Source organism: Emiliania huxleyi (genome assembly GCF_000372725.1).
Source record: "Emiliania huxleyi CCMP1516 chromosome Unknown EMIHUscaffold_16, whole genome shotgun sequence".
Lineage (NCBI taxonomy): Eukaryota > Haptophyta > Isochrysidales > Noelaerhabdaceae > Emiliania > Emiliania huxleyi.
The window spans coordinates 690,562-711,248 of NW_005200982.1; the positions used below are offsets into that span (position 1 = coordinate 690,562).

At 66.5% G+C, this 20,687-nt stretch overlaps 4 protein-coding genes across 4 annotated transcripts; 2 read left to right on the forward strand and 2 right to left on the reverse strand.

The window, feature by feature from the left end:
- Positions 1-4,764: 4,764 nt before the first annotated feature.
- Positions 4,765-7,072, reverse strand: EMIHUDRAFT_202452 (hypothetical protein; the record flags this gene model as incomplete). Its single annotated transcript, XM_005785583.1, has 3 exons — positions 4,765-5,406; positions 6,927-6,958; positions 7,030-7,072. 3 exons carry the CDS (start codon positions 7,070-7,072, stop codon positions 4,765-4,767), a joined length of 717 nt encoding a protein of 238 aa, XP_005785640.1.
- Positions 7,073-7,549: 477 nt separating this feature from the next.
- Positions 7,550-8,445, forward strand: EMIHUDRAFT_63394 (hypothetical protein; the record flags this gene model as incomplete). Its single annotated transcript, XM_005785584.1, has 3 exons — positions 7,550-7,885; positions 8,024-8,107; positions 8,281-8,445. 3 exons carry the CDS (start codon positions 7,550-7,552, stop codon positions 8,443-8,445), a joined length of 585 nt encoding a protein of 194 aa, XP_005785641.1.
- Positions 8,446-9,382: 937 nt separating this feature from the next.
- EMIHUDRAFT_202455 (hypothetical protein) lies at positions 9,383-9,868 on the reverse strand (the record flags this gene model as incomplete). Its single annotated transcript, XM_005785585.1, has 2 exons — positions 9,383-9,549; positions 9,631-9,868. 2 exons carry the CDS (start codon positions 9,866-9,868, stop codon positions 9,383-9,385), a joined length of 405 nt encoding a protein of 134 aa, XP_005785642.1.
- Positions 9,869-13,718: 3,850 nt separating this feature from the next.
- Positions 13,719-20,483, forward strand: EMIHUDRAFT_449448 (peptidase M16; the record flags this gene model as incomplete). The annotated part of the gene is made up of 12 exons (XM_005785586.1): positions 13,719-14,164; positions 15,485-15,533; positions 15,632-15,883; positions 16,121-16,474; positions 17,651-17,770; positions 18,204-18,262; positions 18,486-18,705; positions 18,903-19,133; positions 19,396-19,473; positions 19,554-19,685; positions 19,842-20,381; positions 20,403-20,483. 11 exons carry the CDS (start codon positions 13,719-13,721, stop codon positions 20,253-20,255), a joined length of 2,355 nt encoding a protein of 784 aa, XP_005785643.1. The 3' UTR covers positions 20,256-20,381; positions 20,403-20,483.
- Positions 20,484-20,687: the final 204 nt, after the last annotated feature.

Genomic DNA, 20,687 nt, shown 5'->3' on the forward strand with positions numbered 1-20,687 from the left:
CGCGGGAGCGATCTTGTTGCTCACCGTCAGCACGCCGCACACCTCCTCAGAGGCCTTGCCCACCTCTCCAGATGTTGCGAGGACGCCACCCGGCATGGCCGGTCCTGTCGTGCGGCGTGGAGCCTCCCCCCCCCCCAGCAGCAGAGCTCTGCCTGTGGGGGGTGCTGGCATCTCTGTGCAGAGGGACAGCTGTATTGCAATAAGTAGCATGCGTTCCAAGTGGCGAGAAGATATGGTCGGCACCAAAATCAGTGGTCTCACCGGCCGGCCCTCCTGCTGCCAGCCGGGCGGTGCGGGGCACGCCAGCCTCTTTTGTACGCCTCTCGTGCCTCGCGGCGCCTCTGCTTCAAGGAGGGACGATACGGCTCTCGCAGCTGTGGCACAGCGGAGAGCACAGAGGGCGGTACAAGTCCGTCAGATATGGTTCCCTATCTTCGCATGCTCGTTGTTGGTGATATCCGCGCGAGGTCATACGCCACAGGCCAGCAATCACTCGGCCCCCGGGGGGGGGGGGGGGGCGATAAAACTACTGATTTGGGGCGACGCTCTGACACCGAGTGTTGCTCGACGCTGCGACACCCCCGAGTACCGGGGGGAGGGCTCAACCTCGGGGAGGACACCTCTGGAATAAAATCCCCTTTGGCGGCGGTGGGGTTCTTTGTTTTTTGGGAAGCCCCCCACTTTTTGGTGGTGGGGGGAGGGCTCCCAAAAATCAAAGGGGGTCCCCATTGCCCCATTCAGGGGGGCGCCGGCGGAAAAAAGGCGGAACCGGGTCCCAGGTTTTTCTGCGGGGGGGGGGGTCCCCTTCCCCCCCCCCCCCCCCAAGCAGCAGAGTTTTGCTGCTGGGGGGGCCCGCGCCCCCCCCCCAGCAGCAGAGCTCGACCCCCCCCCCAGCAGCAGAGCTCTGCTGCTGGGGGTCAGACCCCCCCCCCCTAGCAGCAGGGACGGGCTTAGAAGTGCAGGGGGGGGTACCGAGCAATGTGCGGCCGCTCCGAACGGTATGGCAAGGCCAGCTCCGTGGCCGTGGGCTCACAGCGAAGAGTACAGCCACCCATGCAGAAACTATGTGGCTCTTACGTACATTTTCCCGATTTTGGTTTTTGCAAATCGGAAGAAGAAGAAGTATTGTTTGTCAAATCGGTGAATCGCACCCTCAGGCGGCTCAGCTCGTGGCTCGTGCAAGGCGGGGAGACACATGTGTCTCATGTCCCTTAATCCCATCTCGTCTCACGTCTCAGAGTTTGACCGTTTTATTTACTTACCCGAATGGTTGGGTAGTAGGGGTAGAGGGTTGCCCAAAACTTAGACCTGCTCGCAGGCGAGCGCTGAACTAAGCCCCCGGAAGGAGACGGGCTCAAACTTAGACGCTGGTGATCGGACTCGCGAACTTAGACGACACGAGGCGGCCAGTTCCGGGTCTCTGCAGCCCCCGCACAGCCACGGAGCCCAGCTCCAGGCCGCCCGGTCCGGCCCGCGGTCTGCTAAAAAAAAGTGGAAACCCTGGATAAATTTTGCACGACCCCATGGGTCAAATAGGTAGCGCCGTCGCCACTTGCCGCGCGCACGCCCTCCTCTCAGCCTCCGTGCGCAAGTGGCGACACGCACGCGCCACTTGTACACAACGGCTGCCCGCCGCACAGCCGCACAGAGGCGAAGAAAATTTCGGAGGCTGCAACCCTAATGATCACGGGACACGGCCGACTTACAGTAGCCCGCATAAGAGGCTCGAGCCGATCTTAGACCGCGGAAGCACCCCAGCGTGACCGGTCACACTTAGACCTGTTAAGCCTCGAGGCTCAGAACTTAGCCTACTACCCAACCAATCTTACACCTTACCCGCCTCAGCTCTGCCTCTCTCGTTCCCGCACAACCGCGCGCACGGTTGCTCAACTTTGCCAAGCTCCGGCGTGGTCAGCCAAACTCGTCGCCGACGAGGCCGACGTGCGTCATCCTCTCTCCTCGCGCGTTGTGCGCCACGTCGAAGCGAATCGGGCCTACCGGCGGCGCCACCCTGCAGTGAGAGAGAGAGAGGCTTCGGCTCCCCAACCGTGCCTGCGCGGCGCCGCGCGCCGAAGCGGAGCCCGTAGCCAACCGACGCCCCGCTGGCAAGCGGCTGGGAGGACGAGGGCTTCCGGCCAGCGAGGGCCTCGTCGCGCGCCCCCGCATCGGCAAAGAGTACGAACGAGACGGGCGGCGGCGGGCCACCCGGCACGCGGGCGGGTAGCGGGAGGACGAGCGAGACCGACCCGCTCAGCGTGGCGAGGCCGGCGCCCAGCTCGCCAGACTCGTACCCGCGCACGCTGCCTACGTCATGAAAACACCGAGGTCAGGGAGGGGATACGGTATAGAGTCTTCAGAGCACCGCGTGAGTACAAAGCGAATGTAACGAATACAGCGGAATACGGCGGACACCGTGTGCACTCGAGTGCTAGTCGGAATACAAGATGACGTAGTCAGCCTCTAGGGCACGAGATATGGGGAGATATGGAGAGAGATTCAGCCTCTAGGGCACGGAGCCGTCCCCGCCGAGCCGCTCTGCCTCGTATGCTGGGGCGCCGCCACTCGCCAGCTTGCCGCGCGCCGTGGCGGACACACGGCCCGTGCGCGCCATGCGGCGGGCAAAGCTCGCCGCCGCCGCAGCTGCGCTGCCCAAGGCGGGGGCCTCTCTTGGCGGCGTCTCCGCCATCTCGCCGGGACGCGCCGCCATCACCACCGGCGGCCTCGCCGGCAATCGAGCCACCGGGGCGGCGGGGGGCGGCGACGGCGGCGCGGGCGGCGCGGGCGGGAGCAGCGGCGAGGAGAGGGAGGCCCGGCCCGACAGCCGCCAAAAGTCGGGGCACGGGTCGGCGAGCGGCAGAGCACGCGCGAGACGAAGCTCGCCGCCCGCGCTCACCCGCTCCCGCAGCCGTGCGAAGACGCCGCCCGCGCCGCCGCGCGCCACGGCGCCGCCGCGCTGCCGGAGCTCCGCCTCCGCCACAGCCTCGGGAGGCCGCAGCGCGCCGGCAGTGGCGCGCGCCTCTAGGAGCACAGGCAACTCGTCGCCCCGCCCGCCGCCCCGCCCTTCCCCCCCGCCGCTGCCGCCGCCGCCGCCGCCGCCGCCGCTCGCGGGCACGTGCTCGGCAGACAGCTGCCCGCCGACGAGCAGACCCGCCGCCCGCGGCGCCACCGCCGAGAGTAGGCACGAACCGCCCGCGCGCGCCTCGCGCGGCGCGTCCGCCGCCGCCTCGCCGCCCGGCAGCGGCCGCCAGAAGCCGCGCACGTCGCTAGCGAGGTGCGTCCCTCCGGCCGAGGCAGCAGAGAGGGCCCTGCTCTTTGGACGCAGCACGAGCGCACTCGGGTCACGCAGCCGCGCCGACACCTCGGTTGCGTTGGCGCGCGCGACGCGCGCAGACAGCTGCTGGTTGGCCCCGCGCCAGTTGCGGTCCTCGAGCGACACCTCGCCGGTGATTGAGCCGCGCGAGAGGGAGACCGAGGGCTCGAGCGCGCGGAAGCGCGCCGGCCGACCCTTGCGCGCGCCCTGCTCCACCACCTGCAGCCGCACCTGCAGCGAGCCGTCGCCGCCTTCGGCCGTCTCTGCGCCGCCGATCCGCGGGGCGTCGACAGAGGCGAAGAGGGGGGAGGAGCGGAGGCGCTGCCAGCCAGCCTCGTCGAGGCGCCACGGCTCGCCCGGCCGCAAGCCCAGCATCCGCGCCACCGCCTCCTCCTTGGTCGTCCCTCCGCACCGCACCGCCTCGCCTCGTGCCGCGAGCGTCTCCAGCAAGGAGATCGCCGGCAGACCGCACGCCCGCCGCCGCTGCACGAGCTGCGCCTCTGCGCGCAAGAGGGCGGCGGGGCGAGCGGCGCCCGAGGCGCGCGCGCGCGCGAGCGCCGCCTCGAGCCTCGCCGCCGCCGCCGCGTCGCGGAAACGCCCCTTCAGCACCGGAGGCTCGCGCGGCACCGCGGCCAAGGCGAGCGCGGTCTCTGCGAGCCAGCGGCGGGTGGCGGGCGGAGCGGGGGGGCGAGCGGCGACGGCGTCGGCGTCGACGGCCGGTGCGACGGGCGCGAAGAACTCGATCTTGACGGGCCGCCGCGCCACCTCCGGCTCCGAGGCGAGCAGGACAAGGTGGCTGCTGTCGCCCGGTTGCGAGACGCGCTTACCGACGCGCGCAAAGAGGTAGCCGCTGCGGCGGTACCAGTGCTCGAGCCGGTCGGAAAGCGCGCCCACCGCCGGGTCCGACGCTGGCCGGCCCAGCACGCCTGACTCGCGGACGGCCTGAGCGAGCACCGGCTGCGGGATGAGCTTCGAGCGGGCGAGCGAGACTCGGCGGATGCCGTCGGCGGCGGGCGGGGCGGCGTCGTCGACGTATCGCCGGCCAGCCGGGCGCTTGGGCCGGCCGGGCAGGCCGGCGGGCGTGGACAGCAGAAGGACGAGCATGTGCGAGTTGCGTCGAAGATGAGCACGCGACGTACGGTGTCGTGGATGCGTGAGAGTGTCGGCAGCCTTCACGTTGTCGTGCTGACGCTCACGCCGCCCCCGGCGTGCTGCCCGTAGGCGCAGCTCTACTCTCTCAGGCTCGACCCTTCCCGGTCAAGTCAAGAAGCCCGTTAGTCTCCTCTGCTGCGGCGCGCGGGCGCGAAAAAAAGCGGTCTTTTTATTTAGGCGAGGTTGTTGCCCGAGATTGCCCGAGATTTTCTCATATGCCTTTATAACCCAGCCCAGCCCACCCCTCCCCACACCCCCACACCACACCACACCTCCCGCAGAAAAAAGCAAATTCGCTCTGATCACACGGGCCGCGGCGCGAGCCACATCATCACTGGCTCGCGGCAATACGGGCACTCTCGCATCAGCTCGGAGCATGGACCGCAGACGCACAAGTGGCTGCACGGCACCGCGAGGTGAGACTTAGCCCGCTCGAAGCATATGATGCACGACGTCTCGCCTCCCATGGTGGACTCTGGGGCAGCCGGCCGCCCCGTGTCGAGGCCAGCGTCCGCTAGAGAGACGGCGGCAAGCGGCTCGGTGACTGGCAGAGGCTGCTCCGCCGCCTCTTCCGCCTCTGGCCCGATCAAGCGCTCGATGGCGCTGACCCGCTCCTCGAGGCTACCCTCGGTCGCCGCGCCGAGGCTCGCCTCCAGCCGATCGACAAGCCGCTGCAAGTCCCCGCCGCCGCCGGTCGACTCGCTGCTCACCGCCTCCTCACACCGCGACACCCGACGCGCCAGCGCCTCCTCCGCATCCACCTCCGACCGGCGCAGCGCCTCTGCTAGCTCCGCAGCCTCACGCAACGCCGCCCGCTCCGCCGCACCCGCTCGCTCTGCCGCCTCGCTCTCCGCTCGCCTCGCCGCCTCCTGCTCAGCAGCCAGCCGCGCCGCCTTCTCCTCCTGCTCGCGAAACTCTGCCGCAGCCTTCGCCCTCCGCTCCTCCTCGAGCTTGAAGGCAGGCGGCGCCTTCTTGGCCTCCTTGTTCTTCGCCTTGCCCTCCTTTCTAACCGCTTTCTTCTCAGCTGCCTTCGCCAGCCGCTTCGCCTTCTCCTCCTCCGCCCTCTTATCAGCAGCCTCCTTCTCGCGCCGCTCCGCCTCTGCTTTAGCCGCCTTGCGCGCCGCCGCCGCCGCCCGCTGCTCCGCAAGCTGCGCCTCCTCTGCTGCTCGCCTCCCCGCCTCCCTCGCCCGCAGCGTCTCTTCTGCCGCCGCGCGCTCAGCGGCCAGCTTCGCCTCCGCCTCCGCCGCAATGGCGCGCCTCTGCTCCTCCAGCGCCGCCGCATTCGCCGCCCGGCGCTCCCTGTCCGCCGCTCGCTCTGCCTCCCGCCTGCGTGCCGCCTGCTCGCGCTCTCGCGCCGTCGCCGCCTCCTCCCGCTCGCGCTGCTCGCGCCGCCCCTTGGCCTCGAGCGCCTTCTCTGCCGCCTTCTCTGTCGCCTCCGCCTCCCTCAGCGCCGCTGCGTGCTCTGTGAGAGCGCGCACGCACCTGGCGTGGTCCGTTGCAGTGGCGGCGCCAGCGTCGGCAGTAGCCAGCTTGGCCGCCTTGGCCATCTGTAGCGCGGACTTGCCAGTCTCAGTGCGCAGCTTTGTATCCGCGCCTGCCAGCAGCAGGCAGAGCACGATGGGGAGGTGTCCGCTGGCGGCGGCGCCCATCAGCGCGGTGAAGCCGTTGCTGTGCTGCACGTTGACCTCCGCGCCGTGCCGAATCAGTAACTCGACCACCCGCTGGTGGCCGCTGCCGGCGGCGCCCATCAGCGCGGTGCTGCCGCTACTGCTCTGCAGGTTGACCTCTGCGCCGCCCCGCAACAGCAACTTGACCACCCGCTTGTGGCCGTGCTGAGCAGCGTCAATCAGCGCGGTGACGCCTCTGCTGTTCTGCTTGTTGATCTCCACGCCTTGCCGAAGCAGCACATCTACCACCCGCTCGTGGCCTTTGAGGGCGGCATACATCAGCGTGGTGCGACCTTTGCTGTCCTGCAGGTTGACCTCAGAGCCACACTGCAGCAGCAGCTCGACCACCCGCTCCTGGCCGCCGATGGCGGCAAGCATCAGCGCGGTGGCGCCATTGCTGTCCTGCAAGTCGATCTCCGCGCCGCGCTGTAGCAGCTCGACCACCCGCTCGTGGCCTTGGCTGGCGGCGTGCATCAGCGCGGTGCGACATTTGCTGTCCTGCAGGTTGACCTCAGAGCCACGCTGCAGCAGCAGCTCGACCACCCGCTCGTGGCCGCCGATGGCGGCGAGCATCAGCGCGGTGGCGCCGACGCTGCTCTGCATGTCGACCTCTGCGCCGTGCTGCAGCAGCAAGGCGGCCACCCGCTCGTGGCCCTGGCTGGTGGCGTCCATCAGCAGGGTAAAGCCGGTTATCTCGCCATTCTCGCGCGCGGTGTTTGCTCGCCCGCCTCTCTCGAGCCACGAACGCACCGCCGCTTCGTCGCCTCGCAACACCGAAGCCACGCACGGCAACAAACAAACCTCGCACGGCGCCTGTGGCTGAGGAACGCTGGAAGACATATACACACATATATTACTGGTGGGACGTACGCACACATTCCCCCTGGAAAAAGAAATCACGGTTATCCCCCATCACACTGATGTGAATACGTCCCGAGCCCATACTTGTGGGACCTGTAACATATGGCAGAAGCTATTCTTTCGGAAAAGAATTTTACGACGAAGCTCCCTCGCACGACACTGGGTGGGCACACGGGGCGCGCACTGGCACGGAAAAGCAGAACCGAAACACAAGAAGCAGGGGATTAAAATGAACTCGAGGGCACGGGACGCGGCACAAACGGGGCACAGACGCCAGGCTACAAACACAGGGAGGCACGACGCAAGGGAGACGATTTTCCCGTTTTCTTTTTCTCTGCCTCTCTGCTGGGCCTCGTGCAGCAACTCAACACTCTTGCCTTCCGGCTGGCGGCGGCGCTTGTCTGTGGCTATGGCGGGCGGTCAGGGCGGGGCCAAGAAGCTGAAGCGCAGCACAAAGGCCGTGGCCGCCGGCGAGGCGCCTTCCAAGCGGGCGTCCGGCAAGTCCGCCGCCAAGGCGAAGCCAGCGTCCGAGGAGCCGCCGCCCGCTGAACGGATCGACATGGTGGTCGATGCAAAGACGGCGGCGAGTATTACGCAGCGGATCAAGAAGCGGGCGGCGAGCGCGGACAAGGGCGGGCCGAGTGGGTCCGGCACCGTCCTCTACCTCGGCCACATCCCGCACGGCTTCTATGAGGAGCAGATGCGCGGCTTCTTCTCGCAGTTTGGTGATGTGACAAGGCTCCGGCTGGCGCGTAACAAGAAGACGGGCGCGTCCAAGCACTACGCGTTCGTGGAGTTTGCGCACGCGGAGGTGGCGAGCATTGTCGCACAGGCGATGAATGGCTACCTCATGTTCACCAAGATCCTGGTTTGCCAAGTCGTGCCAGACGAGCAGGTGGCGACACTTCCGAGAGCCCTTCCCCTTGCAAGCGCGCCCGGCATCCGGCTCGCCCTCTCTCGGCCCCATCTCGGCCCTCTCCCTCGGCGAGATCTATCACTCGCAGTTGCACACGTTCCCCTTCCGCCGCCCCAGCTGCACCCGAACATGTTCAAGGGCAGCGGCAAGCCGTTCACGCCGGTCAACCGGCTAAAGCGCGAGCGGGTGGCGCACAACAAGGTGTCCGGCAGCGACCCGTGCCGACCCGCGCCGCGCGCCTCCCCTCCGAGCTGCCTCCCTCGCCTCACTCTCCTCCCCCACTGCAGCTCCGCCCGATCGCCGCCCTTGCCGCCGCCACCGCCGCCGCCGCCCTCACTATCGCCCACCACCGCCCCGCTTTCCTCGCCGCACAGAAGCGGACGGCAGACGAGGCGACGGCGCTCGAGAAGAAGCTGCTCGCTGGCGAGCGCAAGAAGCGGCGGAAGCTCGAGGCGGCGGGCATCGACTACGAGTTTGGTGGCTATGAGGCCGCCGTCGCGCAGCGCGAGAAGAAGCGCAAGCGCGCCGCGAGCGCGTGAGAGTCGAGGCGACCGACCGTGGGCACACGTGACAGTGGAGACGTTCTTTCTGAGGTCGTGTGAGAGAGACGTGTCAGTGGTGAAACAATGCCGACGGCCTGACGAGAGCACGTGCGTGCCCCCACAGCGGTATCTCAGCGGTTTGTGCTATACATGCGTCGCCGACACGCGCCGAATCCGGGAGGGAAGCCAAGGGGGGGGGGGCGGTACGGGGCGGGCTCCTTGCCCGCCCGCGCGTCACGCAATCGCGCTGGCGCAAAAGCCAAAAGTCCAGCCTCTCACCAAAACGGACCGGTAATGGGAAGCCGCGAGAGCCGCCGCCTCGAGAAGATGCGGCAGCAGAGAGCCCAGAGGATGGCGATGGGCAGCGCGAGAGCGCCGGCGGCGCCCAGGCGCTTTCGCGGCGGCTGCGGCAGCGGCGAAGAAGGAGGCGATGGCATCCCTGCCGCGATGGCTCGCTGAGAGGAGGGCGGCGTGCGAGGCGGCCGGATGGCGAGCTCAAGAGGCACACGGGGGAGGGAGAGCGCCTCACGCAGCCCTCTTAGCGCGCGCTCCGCCGCCTCAGCCGCGCACGCGCCGCCCCTCCGCATCTCCGCGGCCGACGCCTCGGCGGCGGCGGCGCGGGCCTCGGCAGCCGCCTTCGCCTCCAAGGCCTTTCGAAGCTCTGCGGCGCGCGCCGCGTCCGCCGCGCCCGCCGCATCTCGACCGCCACCGCCGCCGCCGCCGCCACTGCCTCCACCGCCGCCGCCACAACGGGCCGCCGCCGCCGCAGCAGCCTCTGCTGCGGCGGCAGGTGCGGTCTCACCGAGCTTCTTGCGCGCGAGCAGCACCTCTTTCGGGAGCGGCGGCGGGCACGGCCACGGCGATGCTGGAAGTCCTGCGGGTGGCGAGGAGGGGCGATTGGGCACTGAGATGGTTCGCGTTGGGGCGTGAGCGGCTATGTGGGGACTGTGCCGTCATCATTGTGCTCTGCGTCGGCCACTCGCCGGTAGATCTCCCGCGCAGCGTGCACCCGCCCCTTCTTGAGGCGCATGTTGGCGAACGAGAAGAGAGTGGACACGCGCGGCAGCAGCACAAAAGCAGCAGCAAAGAGGTGGGCCGCGCCTTTGTTCGGAGGAAGGGGATGTCGGGTGCGGCGGCAGGTGCTGGCCCTGCGATGTGTTGTGTGCAGAGGCAGGCGGGCACCGTCGCTGTCATCCTCCTCATTGGCGGTCTTGCCCAACGCGATAAATTCAGAGGAAAAGTGGGAGGAGAGTGGCGACGCGGTGCCTCCGCCCTCGCCGTCGTTCGCAGAGCCGGAGTTGCGGCCGGCGGCGACCGTGGCGGCACGCAGGAGGGCCTCGGTGGCTGCATTTGCCTCCGCCTTGAGCCTACACTCCTCGACCAGCTGGAGGAGCCGGAGGCCGGGAGCAGCGTCCGCCATGGTGACAGCTTGTCGCTCTCCTGGCCCTCGTGCGTCCGCCGCCGACACACAGACTCGCGCAAGAATTTACTCTCCACTCAGAGTGGTGGTTGACGGGTTGAGGGTTGAGGCCCCCCCTCAACCATCTGGTTGACGGTTGAGACCCCCCGTCAACCCTTTAGTTGGGGGTTGAGGCCTCCGGGGCCTATTCACAGGCTCGCGCGTGATCACAAGATTGGAACAGCCCTGCCGCCAAAAAAATCGCTTCGCCTGCGGCGCGCTCTTGCGGTCCTCGTACCTTGAGCGCAATCCATAAGTAGGAGACGCTCACTGTCGCCATTCAGGCGCCTGATCCTTCAGCAAAGCGATGGCCTACCAGGTACGAGTTCAGATGCGCGCCCGGCAGAAGACGCTTGTGATGTCGCATGCATGCAGTGGAATGCGCACAGAGAACGGACGGCAAGAGAAGGCAAGGGAAGGAAGATAAACGGCTGGTGAAGCTCAGCTCACGGCGTAGTATTGCGGTCACTAACCATTCACGGCAAGAGTCACGGTGAATGCTGCCGCATAAAAGCAACAGAGTCGCGGTTGGCGCGATGGTCTTGTCGCGGTTATATCGACTTGACGTTGCACACGGCCATAGACGCAGTATCTGTTTGGCGAGCCTCAAGCAGCGAAAGCAGGCGCGAGAAATTAATGTCAATCCTGAGATCTCAATTTTGGCGCTAGTTTCGTTTTCTGGTACTCATGACGACTTGGGTCTCATGTAGCTCTCGACGGCTCTTCGACGGCTCTTTCTGGTTGGATCAGACAGTGCTATCAGTCAACAACACAATGCCGAGAGCAGGGCGGCCTTCGAGCAGGGCGGCCTTCGAGGCAACTAAGTTCCTGCTGCATTTTTCATCGTACAACTTGATGGCGGGCGGACGTGTCGAGCATGGAAGGCGGCAATTGCTCAAACCTGTTCGAGTTGGCCTCCGGGAACAAGGGTGCGTGGCCGGCGCGGTCTGTTTCACGTGCAATAAGGGCAACGCCATCAAAATCGCGAACATGGGCCGACATGCCTCCGACATTTCTCAGGGCTCGGACGGAAGCTCTGCAGACAGCCAGACCGCTCTGCGCGGTCGGACCGACTTTTTCAGACTTTGCTATTCTGGATACTGAGGGTATGTGCTGCTAGATCTCACTGAGCTGAGCTCGTATCTGGCTTTGGTAAGCAGTTTTGAGTTCGGTAATGTCTCCGGAGACGGAGGGCCGCGTCCGCGGACGACCATGACGTCGGCCGGGATCCCCCCGTGCGGGGGCCTTCGACGCGCCGTTTTTACGATACTTGCTTCAGCTACGTGCGTGAATGGGAGGTGTGATGCAGCATCCAGGCGTTAAAGAAGACGACATGAATGGTTCACAGAGAATGCGTGTTACCTTTGCGGGGGGGGGGGGGTGAACAGCCATTCCGCGTGGTTGATTGAGGGGTTGAAGGGGTCTGTCAACCACTTGGTTGAGGGTTGAGGCCTCTGTCAACCACGTGGTTGACAGTTGAGGCAATCGGCCTCAACCACCGCTCTGAGTAGATTACTCGGCATTGCCGCCAACAGCGTTTCTCCCATTCCTCAATGGTTCGTGTTTGTTTCTTTTTACGCTCCATCGCACAACACTGGGTGGGCACGGGACTGGCTGGCTGGCGCGCACTGGCAGGAACCCATCACTGAGCCAACCCATCAGACAGAAAGAAGCCAGGAACCCATCACTGAGCCAACGATGCTACGGGTAGCCCCAGGGTGGCGCCCACCCCCATACCCTCGGGCACTTGCCTGCGCCCTGGCCGCGCATGCCGCGCACGCCCGCGCACGCCCGCGCACGCCCGCGCGCACGCCGCACTGTGCGGCACTGCGTGGCACTGTGTGGCGCTTCGTTCGCCGGTCTGAGCAGGGTACCTGGGCGTTTTGAAATTCCGTGCAAGGGGGTGCCGAGGTATGCCGCAGGCCGGGATGGAGTGAGATCTTGTGGGGCAGGGCGTGGGCTAGCGCGCGAGGGCGCAGGCAAGTGCCCGAGGGTATGGGGGTGGGCGCCACCCTGGGTGGGGCTACCCGGAGCATCGTCGGCTCAGTGATGGGTATCCCCAACTCCCTGTCTGTACTCCAAGTGCTCCCTGTCTCCCTTGCACAACACTGGGGAATTCATTCACTGGGCACCTGAACGGTAGGGTTTTATGTGGCCGAGTCAACCCGAGAGAGATGACATCCCTCCCGATAAACACATGCAGCACCGCGATCGCACGTCGTTGAGCAGACGATCAAGAAGAGTGGGCCGTTGAGTTTGCTCAAGGTGCTACGGCCACGAGAGGTCATCGAGGCGCCCATTTTGGACCGCCGTGCTCTTCAAGGCGTGGCTGCCTCACCTGACGCGCGCCTCTGCCGAGGGCCCCAGCCCCGCGCCGCAGGATTGGCGCATGCACCATCACACCGCGTACTGGCGCTTCGGGACCGAGTACTTCAAACAAACTCTCTCAAACTCTCTCTCTCCGACTCTCCGAGTACTTTGCGTGGGTGGGTGGCGCGGGGCAGCAGCCAGCACATCTACTGTTGTGGCCTAAAGTCTGCCCAGGTTGTGAGGGACACGATGCCGGCGTGAACATGACTAACTGACGGATCCGCTCCTGACAGTGGCACGCACCGCGCTGCGGCGCGTGCCACTGTCTTTGTTTGAAGTTAAAAGTCGAATCAGAGCGCCGTCGGCGCTGTCCCTCGTTTTCCTCCCAAGGACCGCCCGTCCGGCACCGCTCCGGGACGCACGCCGGCGAAGCACCATCAAGCTGCTGTACGGCCCCGGCATCGCCTCCCCTGGCTTAGCTAGATTGAGAGATATTGATTATTGTGGACATGGTTGGTCTCTACAATATATACACTGACACTCCACCTCCCAGAGCTCGTCCCGGTCCGTCACGGCCATCCTCGGCCTCCGAGGGCCCCCGGCCGCGGCGCGGTGCGGCGGAGTCACAAATCCGACGGCAGAGCACCGGGACGCGGTCGGGCGATCTGAGGCCCAACTAGGCGTATGCATTGCCCATGCAGGGCTATCACCTGTACGTATCAACAGGCGCCTGCGGCGCCGCTCAGGAGCTGCTGCTCCAACCGTTCACAGCCTTGTTATTGAGAAGAAAATACCTCCTATGGCGCTGTGCGCTGGCCTGTGAGAGGTTGAGGTGCGAGCCCTGGAGGCCCTGGGGATGGGGGGGGACTACCCGCGGGCTTAGAAGGCCCGCGCGCAGGGGGGTGGGGCATTGAGACCGGTCATGAATGAGTGCGCGACACGCATGTTGCGAGCAGCGTTGTTGATGTTTTGCGCATCGCCACTGACGGCGGCGCGCGAGAGCTGTTCACACTTTCGTACGGCACAGTCATTGATGCGGCAGGCCAGGGTTCCAACTTTTTGCGGGGTATGGTATGGTACCCTCGCGGCCCAAAGGGTGGGGGGGTATGGTCCTGACCGCCCATCCCCGGTCTCCGGGAGGCTGGGTCTGTCAGCAGGCGGGGGGGGTATGGTCTCGAGGTGGGTTGCGCGAGCATACCATACCATACCCCGCAAAAAGCTTTGCATATTTGCGCTGGCTTCTCCCGCCGCCGCGCTGCCACCGGCTCACGGCCTCTGGATCAATCGCCGTACGCTTCTCTCGCACGGCGCTGCCGCCTCCGTGCTGCTGCCTCTGCGCAAGGCGCCGGCCGCCGCGCCGGCAGCGGCCGGCGCCGGCGTCGCCGTCTACGAGATTGCCTCCGCCGCCCTGGACCGGCGTTCCTACCGTGGGCTGCGCCTTGCGAACGGGCTTCAGGTCCTGCTCGCCTCTGACCCGGCTGCCGGCAAGGCCGCCGCAGCCATGAATGTTGCGGTCGGCTCCATGTCCAATCCGGAGGCGTGGCAGGGGCTCGCCCACTTTTGCGAGCATATGCTCTTCCTCGGCACGGCCTCCTACCCCGACGAGGGAGACTTTGAGTCGTACATCGCCTCAAATGGCGGCTCCAACAACGCATACACCGACTCGGAGGAGACGGTCTACTTTTTCGACGTGGGCGCCGGCGCGCTGCCGGGCGCGCTCGCGCGCTTCTCCGACTTTTTCGCGGCGCCGCTCTTCACCGAGTCTGCGACGGCGCGCGAGGTTGCGGCGATCGAGTCGGAGCACTCGAAAAACATCCAGTCAGACGGCTGGCGAACCGAGCAGCTGCTGCGCGCCACGCGGGGCGTGTCGGGCCACCCCTACAACGGCTCGCCGCATACCTGCTACCACCACGGGACTGAACCCACGCTCGATTCGAGACTCTGGAGGTACGGTACTAGGCTTCTTCACGGGCAACCGCGCGACGCTGCGCGACGGCGGCGGCGGCGCACGCGCGGCGCTGCTCGACTTTTACGGCGAGTACTACCGCGCCGACCAGATGGATCTCTCGCTGCTCGGCCCGCAGGCTCGCCGGTAGGAAGGTGTTACCTCACACGGTCTACTGCAGAGACAAGGAGGGCCCACAGCACACACACCAAGAGTACATGTGCTGCACTGGACATCAGAGGCCCGCAGGCTCGCCACACTTGTTAACATGAACTCGGGGGCACGGGACGCGACACAACCGGGGCCCCAAACGCCATCTCCCGTCCATATCTCTCGTCCATATCAAGATCTTATCGCACACACCTCTCTCGCTTTCTCTCTCTGTCTCTGTCTCTCTCTCTCCATATCTCACCATACCTCTCGCTCCTCGGCCCTCAGTCGCTCGACGAGCTGCAGCGCCTGGCCACAGAGCAGTTCTCGCGGCTGCCATCGCGCCCCGGCCCGCCTCCAGCTGATCGCTCTAGTCCACCGACTCCTCCTCATCCGCCCTTTCATCCCGGGCACGCGCCTCCCTTGCCAGAGAAGGGCAGCAATGAGTCCGCCAATCGCCATTCCAATAGGCCCGCCCGCCTCCGCAAAGTACGACCCGCTCGGCCTGCCGCTGTCGCCCGACCAAGGCGGCGGCCTCGGCAGCGGCGCCGTCGCTTCGCCCTTCGCGACGCTTGTCGTGCCCGTGCGCGAGATTCGCCGAGATTTGCCGAGATTCGCCGAGATTCGCCGAGATTCGCCGAGATTTGCCGAGATTCGCCGAGATTCGCCGAGATTCGCCGAGAGGAGTCCTTTCGCCCTACGCTCGTCCTGCGCTGCGCTTCGACGCGGAGCACACGCCCCCGTGCTTGAGCAAGCACCCGAGCCGCCCTTGTCACCGCCAGCACTACTGCCGCCGCCGCCGTCACAGGTGCGCGAGCAACGCGCCGTGTCTGCGACATGGTGCTCTCCCGCCGAGAGCTGCATGCAGAATAGTCCGCCTTAGTACTCGCGAGGTGAGCAACGTGTTCGAACGTCTTCGGCGGTCTTCGGCGGTTCTTCAGCCCTTATACTCGCGCGGCCCCACCGCCGCCCGCGCGCCGCCGTCCGCCCGTGTGCTGCTGCAGCACCCTCCGCCACCGCCGCCCGCCTCCGCAGCGCCCTCGCGCCCGCGTGGCACGATGGACCGGTGTTCGGACCGCAGTCGGTAGCCTCACACCCAGGGCCGGGGAGCTAAGGGCTCTGAACACACGGCTGGAGACTGTGACCCTGATGTTGGTGTATGCACGCTGCAGGTGCCTCCCCGTCGCCGACTTCGACACGTGGCTCGCCTGCAAGCCGCAGGTCGCCCAGATATGGGGAGATATGGGGTGGTCAGGGAAGAACATGGCTCGCCTGCAAGCCGCAGGTCGCCCAGATATGGGGAGATATGGGGTGGTCAGGGAAGAACATGGCTCGTCTGCAAGCCGCAGGTCGCCCTCTCGCAGCTGCTCACCGCGCGCGCCGACGGGTCCCTCCTCTCCCTCCTCAAGAGAGAGGGGCTCGGCACGGCGATCGAGGTCGGCGTCGAGGAGCAGACGCGCTCCTTCGCCGTCGTCACCGCCTCGCTCGCCCTCACCGAGGCGGGCCTCGCCGCGTGGCCGACGGCGATGGGCCACCTCTTCTCCTATTTGCGCCTATGCCGCGAGAAGGGCGTGCCGTCCCCACATCTCCCCACATCTCCCCACATCTCCCCACATCTCCCCACATCTGACCACATCTGACCACATCTGACCATATCTCCCCACATCTCCCCACATCTCCCCACGTCTCCCCACATCTCCCCACATCTCCCCACATCTCCCCACATCTGACCATATCTCCCCATATCTCCCCACATCTCCCCACATCTCCCCATAGGCGTGCCGTCCCACGTGTTTGACGACGCTAAGGCGCTTGCACAGCTTGGCTTCCGCTACGCCGAGCCGTCGCAGCCGCAGGCCTTCGTCACCGCCACCGCCGCGTCGATGCCGCTCTATCGGCCCGCCGCATGGCTGAGCGGGCCATCCTTGCTCGAGGGGGCGGGGGGTCCGCCCACCCTCCGCCAACTGCTCGGCGGGATGACGCCTCGCGCCGCGATGGTCGAGGTCTGCGCCAAGGAGGTGGCGCCCAAGGCGCCGCTGAGCGAGCCCATCTACGGAACGCGGTACGGCCGGCTGCCGATCGAGATGCCACTCCGGGCCACTTCGGCTGATCTCGCGGCATCTTGGGGCATCAGGTACGGCCGGCAGCCGATCGAGGGCGAGGTTGCGGCGTGGGAGGCGGCGCCGCTGCTGCCCGAGCTCTCGCTGCCGCGCCCGAACCCGTTCATCCCCAAGCGGCTCGCCATCAAGGCATATCTCCCCATATCTCCCCATATCTCCCCATATCTCCCCTTCTCTCCATATCTCCCAAGTGGCTCGCCATCAAGGCTGGCCCTGGACACGTCCCTCGATGTCCCTCGGCACGCTACGACACGCCCACGACACGTCCACGACACGCCCACGACACGCCCACGACACGCCCACGACACGTCCACGACACGCCCACGACACGCCCACGACACGCCCACGACACGTCCACGACACGCCCACGACACGCCCACGACACGTCCACGACACGTCCACGACACGCCCACGACACGCCCACGACACGTCCACGACACGCTCGCACCGGCTCGCCGTGGCAGGCGCCACAGACGTTGCCGCGCAAGGAGGGCGTGCCAAGCCCGACCCCGTCGCTGCTGCCCGCCGCCGACGGCTCCTGCGCCTAGAAGGGGCATACAGACCTTTGTCTTCCAACTAGCGCTCGAGAGGACGAGAGGGCCTCTGTAGCTCCTCTGTACTCGTAGCCGGTGTATTCACGCGGTGCTCTGAGTCCCCCCGAGACCCCCCACCACGTAGCGCCACTTCATGAGCTGCCCCTGTGAGCCGCGAGCTATGTGCCCAGCAGTCAAGACCCACTGACTCGGCCGGTGGCAGTGTGTCTCGTGTCGGCGCCTGAGCCACTCGTGCGCAGCGTGTGTGCGTGTGCGTGTGCGTGACGGACTGGTTGACTGTTGGTGTATTCACCAGTAGGCGCGCGAGTCTACTTCTTGCCCGAGATTACCCGAGATTACCATGACCCGAGATTACCCGAGATTGCCCGAGATCAGGCGCGCGCGTCCACTTCTTGCCCGACCGCACCTTCGGCCGGCCGCGCGCATTCGCCCTCTTCCATAGAAGCGGAAGACGGGTTCTTGTCTTCCAACAGCATTCGGCCGATTCGGTTGTATACCGATGGCAGCTTTGTTATCTAGACTGAGGCGTATCGGCGCTATATCGGCGCATTGTCCGGCTCAGCCTCCGCCTTGGCCGCCACCTTCTCTGCCGCCGCTGCCGCCGTATTCGTATCCCTCGTATCCCCGCCCTGAGGCTGGCGTGTTACATGACATGCACATGCAGGCGTACTTTTTGTGGCGCTCGCCCGAGTTCTACACGTCGGCGCGCACCGCAGTCACCGCCGAGCTCTTCGCGGGCATGCTCGCGGAGGTGCTGCAGGAGGCGACCTATGAGGCGGCGCAGGTGCGACCACCACCTCTCCACCCTCTCCTCCGTCACCTCGATCGCTACCACCATCGCCATCCAGCCTGCCGCCACCTTCACCACCCCCTCCCTCCCCGCCGCCCTCCCCACCGCCACCGCCGACGCCACCGCCACCGCCGCCGCCGCCGCCGCCGCCGCAGCCGCCGCCGCCGCCGCCGCCGCAGCCGCCGCCGCCGCCGCCGCAGCCGCCGCAGCCGCCGCAGCCGCCGCAGCCGCCGCAGCCGCCGCAGCCGCAGCCACAGCCGGCGCGCCTCCGCAGGCGCGCCTGGGGGACCCCTCTGACTATTGCACTGATGTCTGTGGGATGCCTTTCCATGAGAAAGCACACACCGCCCCGTGTGTGCTCTGCGAGTGCGTGTGCCCCGTCGACGTGTTAGGACGTGCGTAACACTGACTGACTAACCGACCGCAGGCAGGCCTGGTCGCGGCGTCGGGCGTGAGCTCAGACGCGTTTACGGTCCAGCTGGGCGGGTACGACGAGTCTCCCCACATCTCCCCACATCTCCCCACATCTCCCCACACCTCCCCACACCTCCCCACACCTCCCCACACCTCCCCACACCTCCCCACACCTCCCCACGTCTCCCCACATCTCCCCACGTCTCCCCACATCTCCCCACGTCTCCCCACATCTGACCATATCTCCTCACACCTCCCCACGTCTCCCCACATCTCCCCCATCACCCCGCCGCAGGTACGACGAGCGGCTCCCCGCGCTCGCCACGCTGGTCGCGTCGACGGTCCGCTCGTTTGAGCCGACGCCGGCTGCCTTCGAGCGCAAGGTCGACATCTTGCGCCGCCAGTTGCGCGACGCGGAGCGGCGGCAACCGATCTCGCTCGCCGGCTACCGGCGCGGGCTCGCGCTGCAGCCCGCGCGCTTCTCCAACGAGCAGCTGGCGGCGGCGGCGGGAGAGGTCTCCCTCTCGGACGTCGCCGCGATGCAGGAGGGCTCTAGAAGCGGAATGCGCATTCCTGTACCGTCCCGCCGCATTTGGCCGTATTCCGCTCTACGCACTGTATTTGCAACCCTCCTCTTCACGTGGTGCTCCGAATACACGGCACGAGGCCGCCCTCCTGCCCTGAGGTTGGCGTGAGGTATCCACACTAGCAGGAGGGCGTGCTGCGCGAGGCGCAGCTGGAGGCGTTTGTCGCGGGCAATCTGCGCGAGAACGAGGCGGCCGAGATGGTGCGGGGCGTTCGCGCCGCGCTGCCGGCGGCGCCGCTCGCCGCGGAAAGGTTGCCCATCCGCCGGCTGCGGCGGCTGCCCCCGGGCGGCGCGACGCGCCAGTTCCTGGCGGGCAACCCCGAGGAGCCCAACGGGGCGCTCGAGATGTACCTGCAGGTGGGAGATATGGGGAGATATGGGGAGATATGGGGAGACGCACTTGCAGGTGGGGGGCGACCGGGAGGACGCGACCCTCGTTCGCAGTGCCGTACGCTCACTCAGGACGTGTGCGTGTCCGTGAGCGTGTACGTGTGGCTGAGTGTCTAATCTGTGTGTCTGTGTCGCTCCAGTGCGGCCGTCTCTCCGTCTCGCTTGCGTCCACCCCTACCGCCCGGTGTCCAGTCGCTGGTCAGACTAGTCGTCATTTGCCTGCCTGCAGGTGGGCCCCGACGAGGGCGACGATTGGCTGCACCTGCTGCTCCTCTCGCAGATGATAGACAAGGCGGCGACGCCGAGCGTCTCCCCATATCTCCCCATATCTCCCCATATCTCCCCATATCTCCCCATATCTCCCCATATCTCCCTATCTCTTTCAAGGCGGTCTATGCTGAGCTGCGCACCAAGCAGCAGCTGGGGTACATTGTGCAGTGCGGCTCCACCGAGGCGGACGGAGTGCGTGGCCTCGTCTTCATCGTGCAGTCGTCGGTGCAGCCGCCGCCCGAGCTGGAGGCGCGATCTCCCCATATCTCCCCATATCTCTCCATGGTGCAGCCGCCGCGAGATTGTCCCCGGAGTTCGTGGGAGATGACCGAGGTCGCCTGAGATGCTTCCGAGATATGCCCAGAGCTCTCTCTCTCTCTCTCGCAGCCTCCCGCCCTTCACCAGGCGCGGCTCGAGGCTTTCCTCCGCCTCTTCCGCGGCACGCTTCTGCTCACCTCGGACGAGGAGCTAGACACCTACCGCGAGTCGCTCGCGGCGCAGATGCAGGACGTCGACCAGCGAGCCGACGGGCAAGCCTCCCGCCTCTGGGCGGAGGTTGCGACGCGCCGCTACGACTTTGGGCGGCCGTGGCGCTCGTCCAAGCGGATGCGCCGCGTGACGCGCGACGGGCTGATCGGCTTCTACGACAAGTACATCGCCGCGGGCGGCGCGGGCCGCTGCCGGCTCTCGACGCACGTCTTCTCGCAGCGCAGCCCGCCAAAGGGGCCGCTCCGGGACGACCCATTGCCCGACGCGTTCTTCCCGCCGACCGCCGACGGGTTCGGAGTCGACTGGGCTGCGGACCGCGCGGTTGTCTAGTAGCAGCGCGCCGCGGCCACCGTTCCAATGTGCCGTTCCCCGAGCGGAGCTGATGCGACCTCCTCTACACGCAACGTCTGCTGGAAGATATTCATCTGTACTGGTAGAGGGTAGTTGCATGGAACAACCGCGAGCACGACTGCTTATCTCCCCGTGTCGCGGCGGGCTCACGGCTTCTACCACGCCTGCTCATCCTCGTCCGACTCCTTGAACTTTTTTACAACTGAAGTCTTCTGGAGTGAGTGAGTGACACACACACACACACAGTCTTCTGGAGAGCATTTTTCCAAAAGGGTCATGGGTCCCGAGTTCGCCGCGTCGAAGGGACAGGGTCACAGGGACGTGTCCAACCAATCGCCGCCACGATCCCCTCACCGATTCGAGGCGGCGTTGCTGGCTCTGTGCTGGCAATGCACAGGTTGCTCCTCTACG